We start from the raw sequence: 16,616 nt of genomic DNA on the forward strand, positions 1-16,616 counted from the left end.
GACTTGACAGACCTGTTTAATAAAAGTGGCCATATAGGTAACAATAACAACAACAGTAAATATGGGTAGCTGTGCCAACAGCAGGACAGTGCATTTTACATTAAAACTGGTTTCTTGCCCAGGTAGACCTGGGGATGGGTGGAGAAAGAGAAAGCTGGCTCAGACCCTTTCCTTCCTCCATTCCAGCTTTTGGTGATCTGGGCTCTCACCAGAGAGTCTACTTCTATTTAGTGGAGTGGGGATGATCCTTCTGAGCTCAGCAGTGCCTTCTGAGACTAGCTCAGAGGCTGGCCTGTTCAGTGAACTGTGTCTCCCTCCTTAGGATATTGGGAACACTGGGGGTTGGCTGTACTGGGGTTCCTAACTTCATCTTGAGTGTGTGTGGGTTATGGGGTATCTTAAAGGGATGGGAGCCCCTTTGTTGCACCTAGAAATGCTGAGGCTGTGGGTGGAGAGGTGTGCCCAAGGGGGCTCTTGCTCTGTGTCTGGCTTCTGGGGCGTCCCCAGGTGGGCACGACAGGGAGGAAGCAGTTTTCAGCACTGCAGAGGGGCAGCAGCATCATGATTCAGACTAGAATAAGAGACCAATGAAAAGAGAGTCATGATTTGAAAATGGACAAAACAGTGATGTCTGCACAATTTATTTTCCTTTCCTGAATCTCTTTGCTCCTCTCTCTACCCTGTAGGGAAGTCTCATAAGCCTTTCTACCCTCCTTCTCATCAGAATCTGTTCTCTGGAAAGTATCAGATAGTCTCATTCTGCCAGAAAATAGACAATGATATGGTTGTGTATGCATTTAATGGGAATTTCTGATCTAAGCAATTTCAGCTCTTAATGGTGGAAGCCCAGGCTGTTACTTACTGGTAGAGAAAATTATTTGGGATGTAAAAGGTCTCAGAGCCATTTAAATTAAACCTAAGGATGACTGGGTGTCCTAAGAGTATAGGAAGGAAGGGAAGGCACAATAGGTAGGACAAACATGCTCACCTTCCGGACATTGTAGACCCAGTTGAGATAGGCTGTGACTTTGGTGTATACTCCTGGGGTGCTTGGGCTCCCACAGCCATGGCCCCAGCTCACAATGCCCACAACTTGCCACAGGTCAGAGTAATACATCAGGGGCCCACCGCTGTCACCCTGTGAGAGGGCAGAGCAGAGGCTGTTGGGTAGAGCAGGTGGGGTAAGGTGGAGGGGTGGGCTTCTTCTTCCTCCCCTCCTTGCACTGCCCCATCTCTGTCTGCTGGCTTGCCTCGTTCCACCTGCTCAGACTGTCCCTGCAGCCTAGAATGTCCTTCTCTTTTGGGGCAGAAGAGTTCTGTTGGAGTTCAAGTAAGTCGTGGGTGTACCCATAGCCCCTCTCTTGGAGACCCACAACTCATACCAGCAGACTGAAGGCTCTAAGGGGCCCTGTAACAAGGAAGCCTGGTTATCTTCATATAATATTGTATTTCCCAAATTTATTTAACCATGCATGGAACACCTATTTGATGCTAGGCAGTGTTCCAGATAATTGGGTTCAATCAATGAAAAGAACAAAGATCTCTGCCTTCAGGAAGCTTAGAATTAAATGGAGAGAGGAAGAGAGAGAAAGAAAGAAAGGGAAAGAGGGGATAAACAATCATACAAGACAGATAAAAAATATCAGATAATGAAAAGTTCATTTATTTGGGTGTCTGTCTTCCCAGAACCTATAACCCTTGAGGTCTCTTCTCTCAAAACCCAATAGCATGGTGGCCAAACTACTGTTTATGTGCCCCTGTCCTCCACTGTGATCTCCCTGAGGAAAGGCACTGTCTCCAAGTCCAGCACTTACCTGGCATTCAAGACCCAACTAAGAGATGCCTCTTGAGTGAAAGAACTGAATGACTGAGAATGGAGGTGGGAGTAAGTTCAGGGGTTTAATGAGAATATCTCAGAAGATCCTCTGGGGTGGGGTGAGAGGACCTAGCACTAGGACTCATCCAGCATGAGATAAATTTTCCCTAGTGTGGTTCAGGAGCTTCAAGACAGTTACAGAGAAAATGACCTGGAATTCTTGTCTTCAAGAGACTCATTCCTCTAGATGATGGGAAGGGAGGGTAGGTGAGGACAGTAACATCATCTTAGTATGTGACATATGTGTGTGTGTATACACACACACACACACACACACATATACATACATACATACATATATATATATATATACACACACTTAAAATCTTTGTCTTCATCCATCCATCTATCTGTTCCTATCTTTAGCTGATATAATTCTTCTTTCCATGTTTCTCTCCCTTTCCCCCTTCCTTAGACATTGAGTACCAAACATATGGTACTCAATAGGACTTTGTGTGTGGCATTCAGCTTTTAAATTTTTTGTCTCTCTAGAACCTACATACTTATCCATAGGATTCCCTCATGACCCTTGGAGGACTCACCTGGCAGGTGTCCACGCCACCCTCCAGGATGCCAGCACACAGCATCTCTTTGGTAATTTCCCCCTGGTAGGCATCCTCTGCATTGCATCGAGTCCTGTCAATGACCTGGACTGACGCCTGCAGCAGTATGTCAGACATCTTCCCTGGGAGGTTGAAAACATACTCACATTGTCACCCTTGTTCTCTCCCCCAGTCCAGGATAATACTTTAGGTTATCAGGCACCTTGATGTTTGGATCTCCAGGATGTATTTTCCTGATGGATGACCCTCCTTCCCATTACCTGTGATTGCTGCTTTCTCTGCCCTGTGATCCTGAGCCTAGAACTTACCTCCACCTGGTTCTGTAAAGCCCCATCCGATGACCCAAAGTGGGGTGGCTGGAGCGAGCTCCTCATCAGAGAAGGGCAAGCAGATGGGTCTGACTGTGTCTGCCAGGAGCAGAGAAGAAGAGGAGACCCAATGTTCAGCAAGCCTGGTGGTTAAGCATTTTGTAACACAGTTTCCATAGGATGTTAATAGAAGTGGCAGGAGAAAAAGTGTTCTGTGGTCAAATATGTTTAGAAAATGTGGGTTAAACACAATAAAATTAATTATTTAAAAAATTAAAAATTCTCATATCTTTAATATACTAAAGTACTCCAAAAAAGAGAGCTAAAGTATAAAAATGTTTCCCATGTTTATTTGAGAATAGAACATTCTTTTCCCCAAGAATCAACATTTGGAAATGCTGATCTAAATAGAGTATAAGGATGAGCCATCTAACAGAGATGTTGTAAGATTCTATGGGCTGCCTTAACAGTAGTGAGTTCCCTAACACTGAAGGAGAGTGAATGGGTAGAATGACCACTTGGCAGGATACTGTATAGGTTCTTGGCATTGGTTGGTGGAGGAGGATGGACTAGATGAATTCACAGCTCCAAGACTGGATGAATTTATAATCCTCACTTAAGATGCTCTACACGGAGAGAACAGCAGACCTCAGAAGCTCTGGCAGGGAATGGGGTGGGATGTCAGCTAACAGCTGGAGGAGTTCTCATGGCATTACTGGTGTTAGTCTGGTACATTTGCTGGAAATAAATGGACAACTGAGGTCTTGAGAGGAGAAGAGGAGAAGTGAGCTCAAGGCCACTTAATGAGCTGGTGGAAGAGTGGGGATATAATCTAACCTAAGGGGCTCTGTTCCCAGGTGCCACCTCTTACCTGAGAATGTGAGTGGGTACTGCAGCTTTACAAGAGCAATGTCTTTCTCTTTGGGGTATGTGGTATTGAGCTCAGTGACAAAGATCTTGGCCACAGGCAGGGATGGGAAGTTGCCCATTTTGTCTGAGCCAGCCCTCACCTTCCAGTTGGACACATCAAGATGCTTCCTGGGGCCAGAGACAGTGGGGTTAGGGCTTGAGCCAAGCATGAGTAGGCCTTGCTGAAGGCTAGGTCCCCAGGGCCCTGGGGATTGGGGTGCTAGAGGTTCCTGCCTTAGGAGGTAATGATGGTGAAGGCAGGGTGGTAGAGAAGGGACAGTCTGAGGAATCACCCACTATAGACCAAATTCTAAAAGGCTACTTGATCTTTTTTCTCCAGTGGAACCTACTGAAGAAAACTTCTAACTGGAGGTCTGGGGAAGGGGCCATTCCCACTGCCTGAGCTTTGGGGTCTTGGCATTGTCATCTGCAATGCTGTTCATTATCATTGGCACTCATGCAGTACTTGCTGTGGTACTGTGGCCACTTACATTATGTGCTTGTCTTCCTTCCTTCTGACACTAGATGCTTTTTTAGGAAAGGTTGATAGCTTTCATCAGATTCTCAAAAACATTTAAGAATCACTGGCCTAGACTCTGAGTTCCACCAAGGCAGCAATGGACCTTCATAATATGCTTGGTCCCTAGTAGGGACTCATCAGATGTTGCATGAATGAATTAATAAAAGTAAAGAAGTCCTGGAACTGGTCCTTCCCAGGGGTAGGGGCAGACATCTCTGCTGGCCTGTCAGGAAATCTATACTATTTTCCCTTAAGTTTCTGGACATAGTGAGGGAGTGGCAGTGACTCTAGACCCTAGAAGCACTTCCTGGAAGACTAGCAAAGAGGGAGAGAGTTCTCAGGAAGATGGACAAAGCTTTTGTGGAGTGAATAATATGAGGTGAACTGAAGACACTGGGTTTCTGATGGCTTCTAACTTGGAAGAGGTCAAGCTTGGTGACCACCATCCTCTGCTCAGACCCTCAGTGAGGGGGATATTATGTCTAGCATCTTATTGGGGTGGCCACAATCTAGGACATAGTTTTTGAGGGCAGAATAAAGGGGAGTGAGGGCCACAGAACACAAGTCAGGAGATAGGGAGCCAGGCACTCAGGCTCCTTCATGGCTTCTTTATTTTTATTTTAAAGATTTAATTTATTTATTTTTAGAGAGAGTGGAAGGGAGGGAGAGAACACATCAGTCAGCTGTCTCTTGCATGTGCCCCAACTGGGGACAGAACTTGCAACCCAGGCATGTGCCCTGACCATGAATTGTACTAGTGATCTTTTGCCTTGTGGAATGATGACCAACCCACTGAGTCACACTAGTCAGGGCTCCTCCATGGCTTTGGCTCCTACAAGGCCTCCCTCCTTGTAGAGTGGTCCTTACCTGAAGCAGTGGGCTGCTGTGAGGATCCAGTGTGGGTCCAGGATGCTCCCTCCACAGATGTGTTGTTTGTTGTACTGGATACTGACCTGCCAAGGCCAAGAATCCACAGAGGCCTTCTCCCCGCCTACCACCCGAGGGGCCTTCAGGCTCTTCCCACAGGCTGGGCTCAGCAGGAAGGAGGGAGAAAGCAGGAGTCAGGCTCTTGAGAGATGGGGCTGCCTCTCCTTAGAGTGCAAAATCTATCCTGAGCAGGCTTCACCCTGGTGGTGAAGGGGATCAGGCCAATTTTGAATGATTCATGGGAGATATTAAGTGTCCTAGACTACAGGCTTTCCTCCAATCTCCCTCCTTTCTTTTCGGTTTTGGATGTGCTTAGGAGTTTATATTGTGAACATGGGTACATCCATTGTGCTGAGAATTTATGACCTTCAAACTAAACAGTGATGCAGAATTATGAAAGTCCCACCCATGTAGAGTGTCCCCAGGCCACTCCCACTGAGTAACAGTAAAGAGACACCCACAGGCTGCTTTGGGAGCCAGCAGTGGGAAGAAAGTTTCAAAAACTGGTTCTTTCCATCCTAAAATCACCTTTCTCTAAGTTTCTTTCCCCTTTCTGAGTGAGTCTCCCAATTTGACATCCTATTATCTTTCATATCTCACTGCCCTGGCTTTCATATTTGACTCTGGAAATCATATAAAAACTTCCAGTTCCATCTCCCTGCCCTGTTTTCAGCCTCTTCAATCTTCTGGCAGTCACTGCCCCATGGCTTTTAAAGGGGAAAGGCTACCAACCTTTCTAAGCCTACGCTAGCCAGGAACTTCACCAGCACCATTGAATTCCAAACAATGCTTTCTACGTTACCTCGCTCACTCAATCAGGGCGCTATGGCACCCCTCTTTGTTTGTAGGAAGTTTAAACTCCTGGTAGCCTCCTGCATTCCTTACACAAAGTTTCCATTTAGCCAAATCAATCTGCTTGTAGCTCCCTAAAAAGTAATTTTGTTTTTGTTCAAGGAAGCCCCTATCTATGAGATACTACCTCCTCTTCTGTTTATCTAAATCACTGATTTGTTCAGCAAATTGGTACTGACTGCTTACTGTGTCTCAGGGATAAAGAAGAGAGTGAAGGACAGACAAGACAGAAAGACAGACATAGTCCCTCCCCTCCTGAAGCCTATAGTTCACTCTTCAATATTTAGCTTGGCACTACCTCCTGGCCACTCATTCCCTGGGGAGTTCCCTCTCTTGGACTTTCTACAGCCTGCCCTGGGTATTGGCCAGCCTTTCATTATTGTCACACTTCTGTCTTATCTTCTCAGTGAGACCTAAGGCTCCTCAAGGGAGTGTCTGTGACCTAAGCTTCTTTGTAACTTCAGTGCTAGTCAGCTCAGCACATCAGGTGATATGACTGTTTGTTCATTCATTAATTAATTATCATGTGTTAACTCACACACAGTAGCTATTGTGTGTGGGGGGGGTGGGGTGGGGAGGTCACATGATAATGACTAAAAGCTTTAATGTCCAAAAAGGAAGTACATATACCGCTGACCTTGAAAAGTAGTGATGATGGACTTCTTTTCTGTCTAATTTCCAGCCATCCTTCTGGGCTCTGCTTCTTCTCCGAAGAGGCTGATAGAGTGAGCTGGGCCACAATGCTTGTTTTCTTTTCTGATCTCTTCTGTTAGGGCTGGAAGTGGGGGGCTCCTGGGATTCTCCTGGGAAGTTGGACTAAATGGCTTCTTGGGACAATTAACCTCAGAGAGGTCAAGTGAATTACTCAAGGTCACCCTGGAAGCCTGTAGGACTGGTGTTCAGGTCTCCTGAACCACTGTGCAGCTCTCTCTTTAGCATGTCAGCTGTGACTTCTACTCAGTTTGGTACTTTCCACATGTGGCCTTGTGTCTCTCTCTTTGCTCAATCATTAGCTCCTGAGGATAGTGGCCACTTCTTTTACTTTTCTACTTCCAACCAGCACCTGAGAGTGTTAGACACAAACTCAGTGACTCTTTGCTAAATGGAATGTGGGCAATCTAATCTTAGATAACTGAGCTGATTGTGACAAAAGAAGTTATGTGGGCCCTGAGCAGGAATGAGAGGGGTAGGGGCCCCACCCTACCCTTTCCAGTTTCCTACTCTCTCTCCATTCAGATTGTGGGGCTATGTGTGGATGGTAGGAGGAAGTTTCTAAATGTCAATCACTTGAAGGATCACTGACCTACAAGTCCAAGGCCCAAAGAAGTAAGGTTTAGACAAGAACAGAATGAAACTTGGAGTCTGAGAGATTTAGGAATGAGAGTGAATGTCTTTTGTCATGCTCATTGCTGGCCCAGGACCCAAACCCTCAGAGATGGGACATACTCACCAAGACACTGCAGGGAAACCAGGGAGCCTGAGACACAGGATCTGGAAGGGAGACACAGGGCCCTGTGTTTTCTGCTCCTCCCTTGGCTGGGAGGCAGGAACTCAGGTCTTTTGGCAGTACTGCGTCAAATCCCCTCCCAGTCTGGGAAATATGGAATCTGCATAGGAGGCTGTATAGAAACTACACTGTCACTCAGTTTAATTTGATTTAACTTGCTTGGATTCAACACCCCCCCAGTGAGAAGCAACTGTGCCACGTTGGGCTCTTGGCAGCCTGAGATGGAAGAGAGCAGAGCGTGGAGCAGTGTCTGCTGCTCTGCTGGCTTGCCGAAGACAAGAATGGGATTTCAATGAATTCTAGGCAAATGATCATTTTGTTCCTATCCCTGTCCTTTTCAAGATTTACTCTTTGAGAAAAAAGCAGTACTCAGTAACATCCTCGAATGTTAAGAAGCCAGAATCCTCTCTGAGCCTGTCTGCTGCAGGTGACAGTTTTCATTTAGATGCCATGCTCTAATTCACTGTAGTGAAGCATAGGAAGAGACCATTGACAAAGGCCTGCAGTCTCTGCTCTGGAGAGTTGGGAGTGTGGAAAGGTCTTACAGGGGCATGGATGAGTGGCAGGGAAGGACTAAGTGGCCTTTGGATTATTCCCTGTTGGGCTTAATAGAGAACATAAGGCAGCAGAAAAATAAATGGTGTTGCTCTTCAACTGGTGGAAAGACCACCAAGGTGGCCTTTGTGCTGGAAAGCACAGTTTGTCCAGCCGTTCATTGTATTTAAAGAAGAGTCAACACTGGAAGTCTCTCACAAATGTGATTCTCCACTCTTGGTATCTAACAATTTGCCTGTCCAGGAGTTCTTCCTGTCATCTGGTTTACATTGCCCCTGCTGTGCCTGGGCTGGCTACAGCCCTGAGGGCATCTCCATGTGTGAGCCTTCTGTGCACCACAGGATGTCCTCTCACTTACCCACTTGAATTTTGCACCTGAAGGTCCTGGTTGTTTGCTGTGATTTCAACAACATGTAGATCTTGGACTGGGCCAATCTTTACAGCTCTGAAGGTGGGTTTGCCACTCATGTCAGGAAAGAGAGAGAGAGAGAGAGATGTGAGTTAGGCCAGGAGCTTAGAACAAGATAGTGGGACTAGCCCACATTTAGGAGAGAGGGTGGCAGGGATGCCCGGTGGGGCATGGCAGGGAGGTGGAGGTGATCTTGGTCAGTGAGGGTGGTGCCTGCTTTGCTATATGATCAGATATTCATTCCCTTGGCACTCCAGGATTCAACTCTAGGCACAATGCTGTTGTGGCCTTTTGTTCTTGGGTGGGGAGGCTTAATCCAGAACTTTGAAGAAATGTTAGGGATACGCTTTTCTAACTCCCAGCTCTGTCCCTATTTCAAGTGTTGCAGCAGTTTCCTCTGTTTCACAGCAAAATGAACAAGGAGGCAAAGAACCTGGGAAGAACCAGGAAGAGCCCTCCCTCTACCTTGGAGGGCACTGGAATGTGGATATTTGATTCTCTGAGGCATCAAGTCTGAATTCTGTAAGGCAGGTACATTTACAGTCCATTTGGAGATGGGGCAGGACAAGATCAATTTTCACATGAGTCGAGACAAACATTTCTCTCACTTGGACCACCCTCATTTTTTCTTACTGCTAATCCATGTTTCTCTCCTTTCAAACCTTGGGTTTAAGTCTTTCTCCTCCAGGAAGGCTTCCCTGATTAATCCCATATTTCCAATTGTTCCTTTATTCTTTTCCATCCCTTGCATCCTTCCCTACCCAGTCACACTGGTACAAGCTCTGCATGCAGGGCTCAGGCCAACCCATGGCACTGGCTGAAATGATAATTCTCACATTTCCAGCTAGGAATCTGACACTACTTGGTGGCACTACAACTGGGAGGACTAGAGCCTAACAGTACTCAGTTTTGTGTTAAGAGCCCTCAAGACCCAGGTGCTTGTCCTGGCTCTGACACTAGCCTGACAGGTTACACCCCTTCTCTGGGTCTCTCTAAGCCTCACTTTCCCCCTCTGTAAAATGGTGGGTGGACCAGATGATCTCTAGAGTCCCCCCTTCTAACCAACTAGAATTTTGTGGTGCTGGGACAAGGGGGACCCTCTATCCAGTTGGAAGAAGAAAAGTAGAGAAATCTGAGACCCAGGGGGTACAATGATAGAAATGGACAGTCCCAGAAAAGTTAACTTCCGTTCACTGATTACATCCTGATGAATACTTCTGACCAGCTTTGATTTTGTAGGTGCTCCATAGCCGGGTAGTTTGGAGCTCCAAGAGAACAAAGATTACGGGAGCCTATTACCTTAACAGCCCTGAGGGACACCCTATTTTCATAATTAAGCCACAGCCTGCTTGCTGGGGTACAGCTGATTCTGTAGCTGGCTGGACCGTAGCATGGAGGTGGGGTGGCTGCAGGAGAAGAGGAGAATAGCAGGGGCAGGGCAAGCCTTCCCAGCTTTCCTCAAAAACAAAGATGGCAGGGTATCCTCTCCAGAGGGTGTTGGGAGTTTCACCCCATGAAGGGTTGAGAGCAGTGGAAGCCTGTTCACCAGAGAGCAGAGGGCAAACAGGTTTGATGGATCAGTAATGGCTGCCTGGAGCATTTACTGAAGAGAACTTTGAGGCTGCTTTAGGGGTGGATGGCACAGTTCTGCAGTTGATTGATGGTGTCTGCCTAGTTTCTGAGTGTCCATTTCTTAGATTCATGAAGCTTGGGGCCTGCCAGGGAGAGATCGTCTCACTCTGCATCTGAATACATGAAATTTTCCCCATCCTTTCCAGTTAGGCTCAACTGCCCCTCCTCCTTTTATACATGAAACCTTGCAGGAAGATAGAATGACCCAACGTAGTAACAGAAATGCTTCTAGAACTCCTGATGCCCAGGAATTACTGTTCTTGAGCACAATTCCAGCCCTTTCCCTCCAAGCTATTACCCAAGGAAATTATTTACTTTCTCCAAAATTATTTCTAAAATAGATAATTTCTTTAAAAATGTTTTTGCCAAGATCAAATGAATATAAATATATAATACTAATTATTCTTATTATAATTATATTCTTCTTCATTGTCAAAAATCTGGAACTGCTTTTGAATTTGCTGAGAGCTGGGATTGCAGATGGGACCCCAAGGAAATCAGGTTTGTTTAAACCAAATTTTCACCAATAAGACTTTTGTCTTCTGGGCAGGGATGCATAGCGTAAGGATAAGAAGGAGCAGGGAGGAAAGGAAGGAGAGGATTGCAAAGGGGTGGAACTCCTGTGTGTGTGTATGTGTGCATGAGGGGGGCAGAGCACACATTCTCTCACTGGGACCTCATATTTATTCTATGGTGCTGACTTTACTTCTCCAGATAACTCTTGAGTAAACCAGGGTTTTAGAGATTTAACTTCATGTTGTTTGTAAGTGAAAGTGCTGGAATTACAGCAATTTTGACTGGCTCCCACACCAATATTTTTAGAAAAGAAGGAGACAAGGGAGAAGAAAATGGGGAAGAAGGGCAAAAAAGGAAAGAATACTATGAAGGAGAGAGGTCCTAGGGGTGAGGTAACAGCCTTTGGAGGCTTGGGCTGGGTACCTGTCAAAGCCCATCTGCCCACAGGCTGTCTGGGCCAGAGCTTCCGTGAAGTTGTTGAAACAGACAGAGGCCCAGTTCCTTGTGGCTGGGTCCAGCACCTGAAGGGTGGATCGGTCTCTGGAGAGGCGGACTGGAAGGGGGGAAAGCTGGGTCAGCTACAGGTGCCTGTCTGGCCCATTTCCCTCAGAATTCCTCATGAGACCAGCCAAGCTCCCCATACTCAGAGCTGGAGAGCATCACAGAACATCAACCCTTTTGACCTCAAGGGAAGCTCCTCCATTTAGCTTTGCTTGAGCCTTGTATTGACAGAAAACAGGGTGATCAAATGTCCTGGGGTCAACTTTCATTTTGACCCGGTGCTCTGGCATAATTATTAATAGTCCCTCCTTTTATTTTTATGGCCCCTACACACGGTTCACACAGCTTTGAAGGCCTGGGGAAACTTCTCAATGAGGAGCCTGCCCCTTTTCCATGTCAGGGTAGATGGGAGAGGTTGAATGAGAAGTATGCTTAGGCACCTGATTTTTTTAAGAAAGCAAATATGCAAGAAGTCACTTCTCCTCAGAAGCCCCCATCACCCATAGCCTAGGCTGTCTTTTTTTTTTTTTCAGAGCCCAGGTGCTAGATGGATCAAGTGGGGCTAGCCCAGTCTAGGAAAGAACATGGGTTTTTATGTTTAAACACCTCATATTTCTTTGAAGGACCTAGTTCAGTCTTGTTACATAGCATGTTACAATAAATACTTGTCAAATGAATAGAAATAACCAGTAACTAATTAGTGGCCTTCCTGTATATTCTGGTCTTCTTGACATAACAGACAGGAGGGAACTTCTCAAGGTCATCTAATCCATGTCTCTGCCTCAGTTTCACCCAGGTACAACAGAAATGGGGCAGACTCAGTTATAGTTTCTGATTTCCTTTGGTGCACATTTGTTCACCAGATATTTACTGAGTGTTTGCTATACACTAAGTACTGGGATCTAGTAGATATGATTTTATTGTCAAGAACATTACATTAGGGATGGAAACTGACAGTCAGGTGGAAGGTATTATGCAGTAGAGCAATGAAACCTGAGCTGACTTCCTGCTGAGCCCATTTACCTGGTCCCTCAGCCCCTGGACTTACCTGCCACTGGAGGCCCATTGTTGGGGAAGTTCTTGACGCAGTACTGCTCATCTTCTCCTGAGGCACAGTCCTGCTGGCCATCGCACACCTGTGTCCTGGGGATGAAGTGGAGGGGCTGCCCACAGAGGAAGTAGTACTTATCCAGGATCACCTTGACTGGAAGGCAAGGGCAGGGAAGAGCATAGAAGACTGACGATCAAGTCCAGGGGCAGAAGAGGCTGTGTTTTCTGAAGGTATACTGTGCTTGGAGACAGGTAGATACTGGTTCTTGGCCAAGTTCTGCCATGTAGTGGCTGGTATACTTGGTCCTGAGCCTCAGTTTACTTATCTATAAACTTGAGACAATAAAATCTGTCTTGTTCCTAAAGGTAGCTGAGGAATTAAGACGTGTGTGGGAGCCCTTTGGTAACAGTCCCTCACCCTAGTCTCTGACTGCCAGGTGCTGGCAGGGTGACTTTGATAATGGAGGAGACACACTGGGTCTGGAGTCTGAAGACCTGAGTGCTCGCTTTGCCACCTGCTGCATGACTTTAGACCAATCTCTTACCCTTTCAGGGGCTCAGTTTCCTCATCTGTACAGTGAGATGATGACACCATCTCACAGGGTTACTAAGAACATTTGGTGAGCTGGTGGTTATGAAAGTGGCTCATAACTATCTAGTGCAGTTCTAGGATTAGGTGTTTTCATGTGGAGTTGAAAGACTCATTGAGAGGCTGGTGTTTTGCTTTGTCTTCTGCCTGCTGCCTTCAAATTCTGTTGTTTCTCTGCTCTCTTGGGTAGTGGGAATGAGTCTAGTGTTTATAATTCCTCAGGGAACACAACTTTCAATACTTTTCTAAACTCTCCTGGCAAGAAGTGCTCTTCCTGCCTCCCTGAACTCTCCCTGGCCTGAAGCAGCAAGTCTGATGAACAGCACCCCCTGGCCCCACTTATTACTGCTAAGAGCTTTCTATGATCCTCACATAATCCTGACCACAAATTTAGAAGGCATGTGCTGTTATTAAACTTACATTAAAAATCAGGAAACTGAAGTTAGAGAGTTAGGGTTTATTTCCTAACGCCACATGGCACTTATGTGGTAGAACCAGGAGTTCAGTTAGGGTCTGTCTAGCTCCAAAGCTCTTTGCTGTCTCTCCACATCTTCCCTGAGGGATCTCAGGATGTTACCTGCTGGCTTTGATTCTCCTGGTGTGAGTGAAGCAAGGGAGAAGGAGCAGGCCAAATATTTCCTAGACCTCCAGATTTAAGTTCATGGTCAGGAGCCTGGGTAAGGCAGAATCCCTCTAGCCTCCTGGGACAAAGCCAGGACACTGTGCTACCAGTTGAGACCCTAGAAGCCATCAGTTGAGGGAGCCTCACCCAGGCTGGGAGTTCAGGCTACCCACTCTGGTTCTCAAAGCCAGAGGGGTCCAGGACATGGAAACCACACTGGGAGAGCCCAATTGGGAGAGGCCAGCTCAAAATTATGCACTAAACCTGCCCTGGCTTCCTATGGGTAAATTTGGATCTTCTTTGTTCTCCACTGTGGTGGGGCATATGCTCAGAAAGAAAGCTTATTTTAATATTAGTCTGAACAAAAGAGGCTTAGGATGGCAAGTCTGCTACTGCTTCTGTAAACACACTACCACTTTCGTCAACTGTACCAGCCATGGTCAAGAAGAAATGATTTGGGGTTCTTTGTATCTCATACCCTACAGGGCTTTCATGGATCTGGTGGCATTTGTGTTGTGGATCTGCATTTCTGCCACCATAGGTGGAAATGGACCTGCTCAACTAGGGTTTTGGGGGCCTGTCTCAACTATCCCCAGCTGCCATGCCTCCTTTCTGAGCCTAGGTGCTCAAGTGGAGAATGAGGGCTTGAACCAGATGATCTCTGAGTGTCCTCAGTGAGATGGTGGCTGTGGCTGGTGGGACTACCACCACAGTTACAAGTGCAGGCTCCTGAAAAGCCCATCCCTGACAGTTAGCAAATATGTGACATCAGTTACATCTCTGCACACTTCACGATGGCCTACCCTTCTGCACAACCCGGTTTTTATCCAGGTACTTTACACATATAACCTCATTGATCCTCTAATGTCCCTCTGAAGGAGGCAGGACATTTTATAGGTGAGAAGATTGAGGTTAAGAGAGGTTGAGGAATTTACTCAAGGTTAAACAGTAGTCAATGACAGTACCAGGATCCCTGTCTCAGATACTTCCTAGTGTATCCCTTCTTCCTTACTCCCTGTGTGAAGCTGTGGGCAAAAACCTGCTATGACTATGGGGCAGATGAAGGCCAGGACTTAATCACAGGATGTGGGCACTGAAAGGGAGGGACTGTGGGAATCCCTGCTCACGCACTTTACTCTTTTTCTGTCATAGAGTGGTGGGCCCAAGATCCCACAGGGTCTCAGGTACTGACCATGATGAAGACAGAGCTAAAGGTGGGAAGGGGTGCTATCTGCCTGGGTGGTTCCTGATGCCTCCTCTCTTTTTTTATCTCCTCTTCATGAGCAGAAATGCTCCCTGATCCTCTAGCCAGTAAAACTGCTCAGATCCACTCAGCTGCCAGTTTGTAGACATGGGACAGAGGAGGCAGGGGGAATGGCTGCTCCTGCAAATGACCTGTGTGGGTTCATAACATGTACAACTGTGCTCTCTCTATAGAAGAAATCATTTGGTATAGAAGCCATCTGGGATGGATGGGGGGCTGAGTTCATCCTCTCTTTTCTTAGTGGAAGCTCCCTTCAAAGCAGGGGATGTATACATGTGGATACAAAGCACTATGCAGAACACAAGCCTATGACTCTGGTGGGGTGGAAGGGTGGAGGGTGAGAGTGTCACTCTGAATGAGGGTAGGGGAGGGGTGAGGGGAAGCTGCCACTTACTGTGGGGTGAAGGTGGAGGTAGGGGCATTGATGAGGGTGTGAAGGCTGCCACTTACTGAGGACAGCCACGATGACAATGATTGCCAGGCTCAGCAGTGATGCGATGATGGGGATCCCCACTTTTTTGAAGGTCTCCAGGGAAGTGCGAGGCTTACGTAGAGGGGTAACATCTGTGAAGTAGAGGGGAAGAGCCTGGGAAGAGCACTTGGAGACCTCCCCTGCCAAGGCCCATAATCTTCCCGCCCTCTGTCCCCTGGCACTGAGCCACAAAAATGCTTTGGGGAGAATTTGGTTAGTGTTGGGGGGTTTACTCCTTCAGCATAGGCATAGCTTCATCAGCACATGGCCACCAATCTTCTTGTACTACCCAGGCTTTTCTATTTCACAAGGGCCCTTCAAATGAGTGTCCAGCCCATGGTGTTTTTTTCCTTGATTATCTTACTGTGTTTTAGGATGTTTCTCCCTATCCAGTCTGACTTGCTTCTGCCCTGGAGAGGCATGGCCCATTCATTTTACTATCATTTATCCTTCTCCCTTAGTTATCTGTTGATTTAAGGATAAGCTGGAGGAGGGCAGAGCCTCTATCACAGTACGTGTTTAGTAGAGACTTAATAAGTACCTGTGAATGAATTCATCTATAACTTAATTAAAAACCCAGCAAGTCATTAGAATGGTCCCTGTCTTTAAGGAGATTATAATTTTGGGGGAGAAGCAAACAGAGACACAGCTGACAGTGTCTGTCACACTCTGGACACATCAAAGCACTTGAATGGGCCTCTGTACGTGAATATGGGAGAGGGAGGAGCTGGACCAGGTGACAAAGACCTGGGGGTAGGGACTGTGAGCTCCTAGTGGGCCTGGGATCTGAGGTGGGTGGCAGCATGTTATATATGGTGGCAGGACTGGCAAAGTCAGTGGGTAGAGAGTCTCGAATAGAATTCTAGTGGTTTGGATTTTATCCTAGAGGCAGTGAGAAGCCCTGGGAAGCTATGAGCAGCAGAGATATATGATCATGTTAATATTTAGCAAGATGCATCTTTCATCAGTGAGGAGATGGATTAAAACAAGAGTTTGGAACTTGGGAGACCAGGCAGGAGCCTATTGATATTTAAAGCAGTGGTCATACTAACTGTATTGTTCTTTTCACATTGTTATCCACAGAGATGGTACAAAGCTCAGGAAGCATCAGAGAAAGATATGTTCTCCTGTGTCTCCTCTTCTTGCAGGTAATAAGCAGGGGAGGTTCTATGGGGACTTTTCCAGGGGGAACTAAGGCAGGAGTCACAGTAAGACTGAGAATCCCTAGAAAACAGTAGGCTTTCTTCCTGGTCACTTCCACATGGCTTGCTCCCTCACTTTTCAAATTCTTCTTCAAATGTCACTTCTCCATGAGGTCTTCCTTGACTTCCCTATTTAAAAGGCAATCTTCCAAAATTTTCTATCCTTCTTTCTTGCTTTTTTTCTTTCCCCCAAAACATATCTCCTCTAATATATTCTATATTTTACCTATTTTTGTGTCTTTTCTATATCCTCCCATCCCTGCCTGACATGAAGACTCCATGAAGATAGGGATTGTTTTCTGTTCTGTTCGCTGCCAAGTCCCTGGTGTCCAGAACAGTGCC

The 16,616-nt window shown here is 46.5% G+C and overlaps 1 protein-coding gene across 8 annotated transcripts in view; it reads right to left on the minus strand.

The window, feature by feature from the left end:
• The window catches only part of TMPRSS4 (transmembrane serine protease 4), a 33,824-nt gene continuing 17,208 nt past the window's right edge, over positions 1–16,616 (minus strand). The window contains exons 2-12 of one of the 8 annotated variants that reach the window (XM_037057496.1): positions 15,051–15,164; positions 12,124–12,279; positions 10,998–11,127; positions 8,376–8,487; positions 7,406–7,446; positions 5,044–5,203; positions 3,619–3,785; positions 2,748–2,846; positions 2,419–2,561; positions 989–1,138; positions 1–571 (exon numbers count right to left, since the gene is read on the minus strand). In XM_037057496.1, coding sequence (XP_036913391.1) covers positions 560–571; positions 989–1,138; positions 2,419–2,561; positions 2,748–2,846; positions 3,619–3,785; positions 5,044–5,203; positions 7,406–7,446; positions 8,376–8,487; positions 10,998–11,127; positions 12,124–12,204 — 1,095 coding nt within the window. In that variant the 5' untranslated portion in view covers positions 12,205–12,279; positions 15,051–15,164 and the 3' untranslated portion in view covers positions 1–559. The other 7 variants (XM_037057490.1, XM_037057489.1, XM_037057493.1 and 4 more) reach the window with 7 other exon arrangements.

This window comes from Sturnira hondurensis, unplaced genomic scaffold (genome assembly GCF_014824575.4).
Source record: "Sturnira hondurensis isolate 20B ecotype Veracruz unplaced genomic scaffold, ASM1482457v3 Scaffold0009719, whole genome shotgun sequence".
NCBI classification, from domain to species: Eukaryota; Metazoa; Chordata; class Mammalia; order Chiroptera; family Phyllostomidae; genus Sturnira; species Sturnira hondurensis.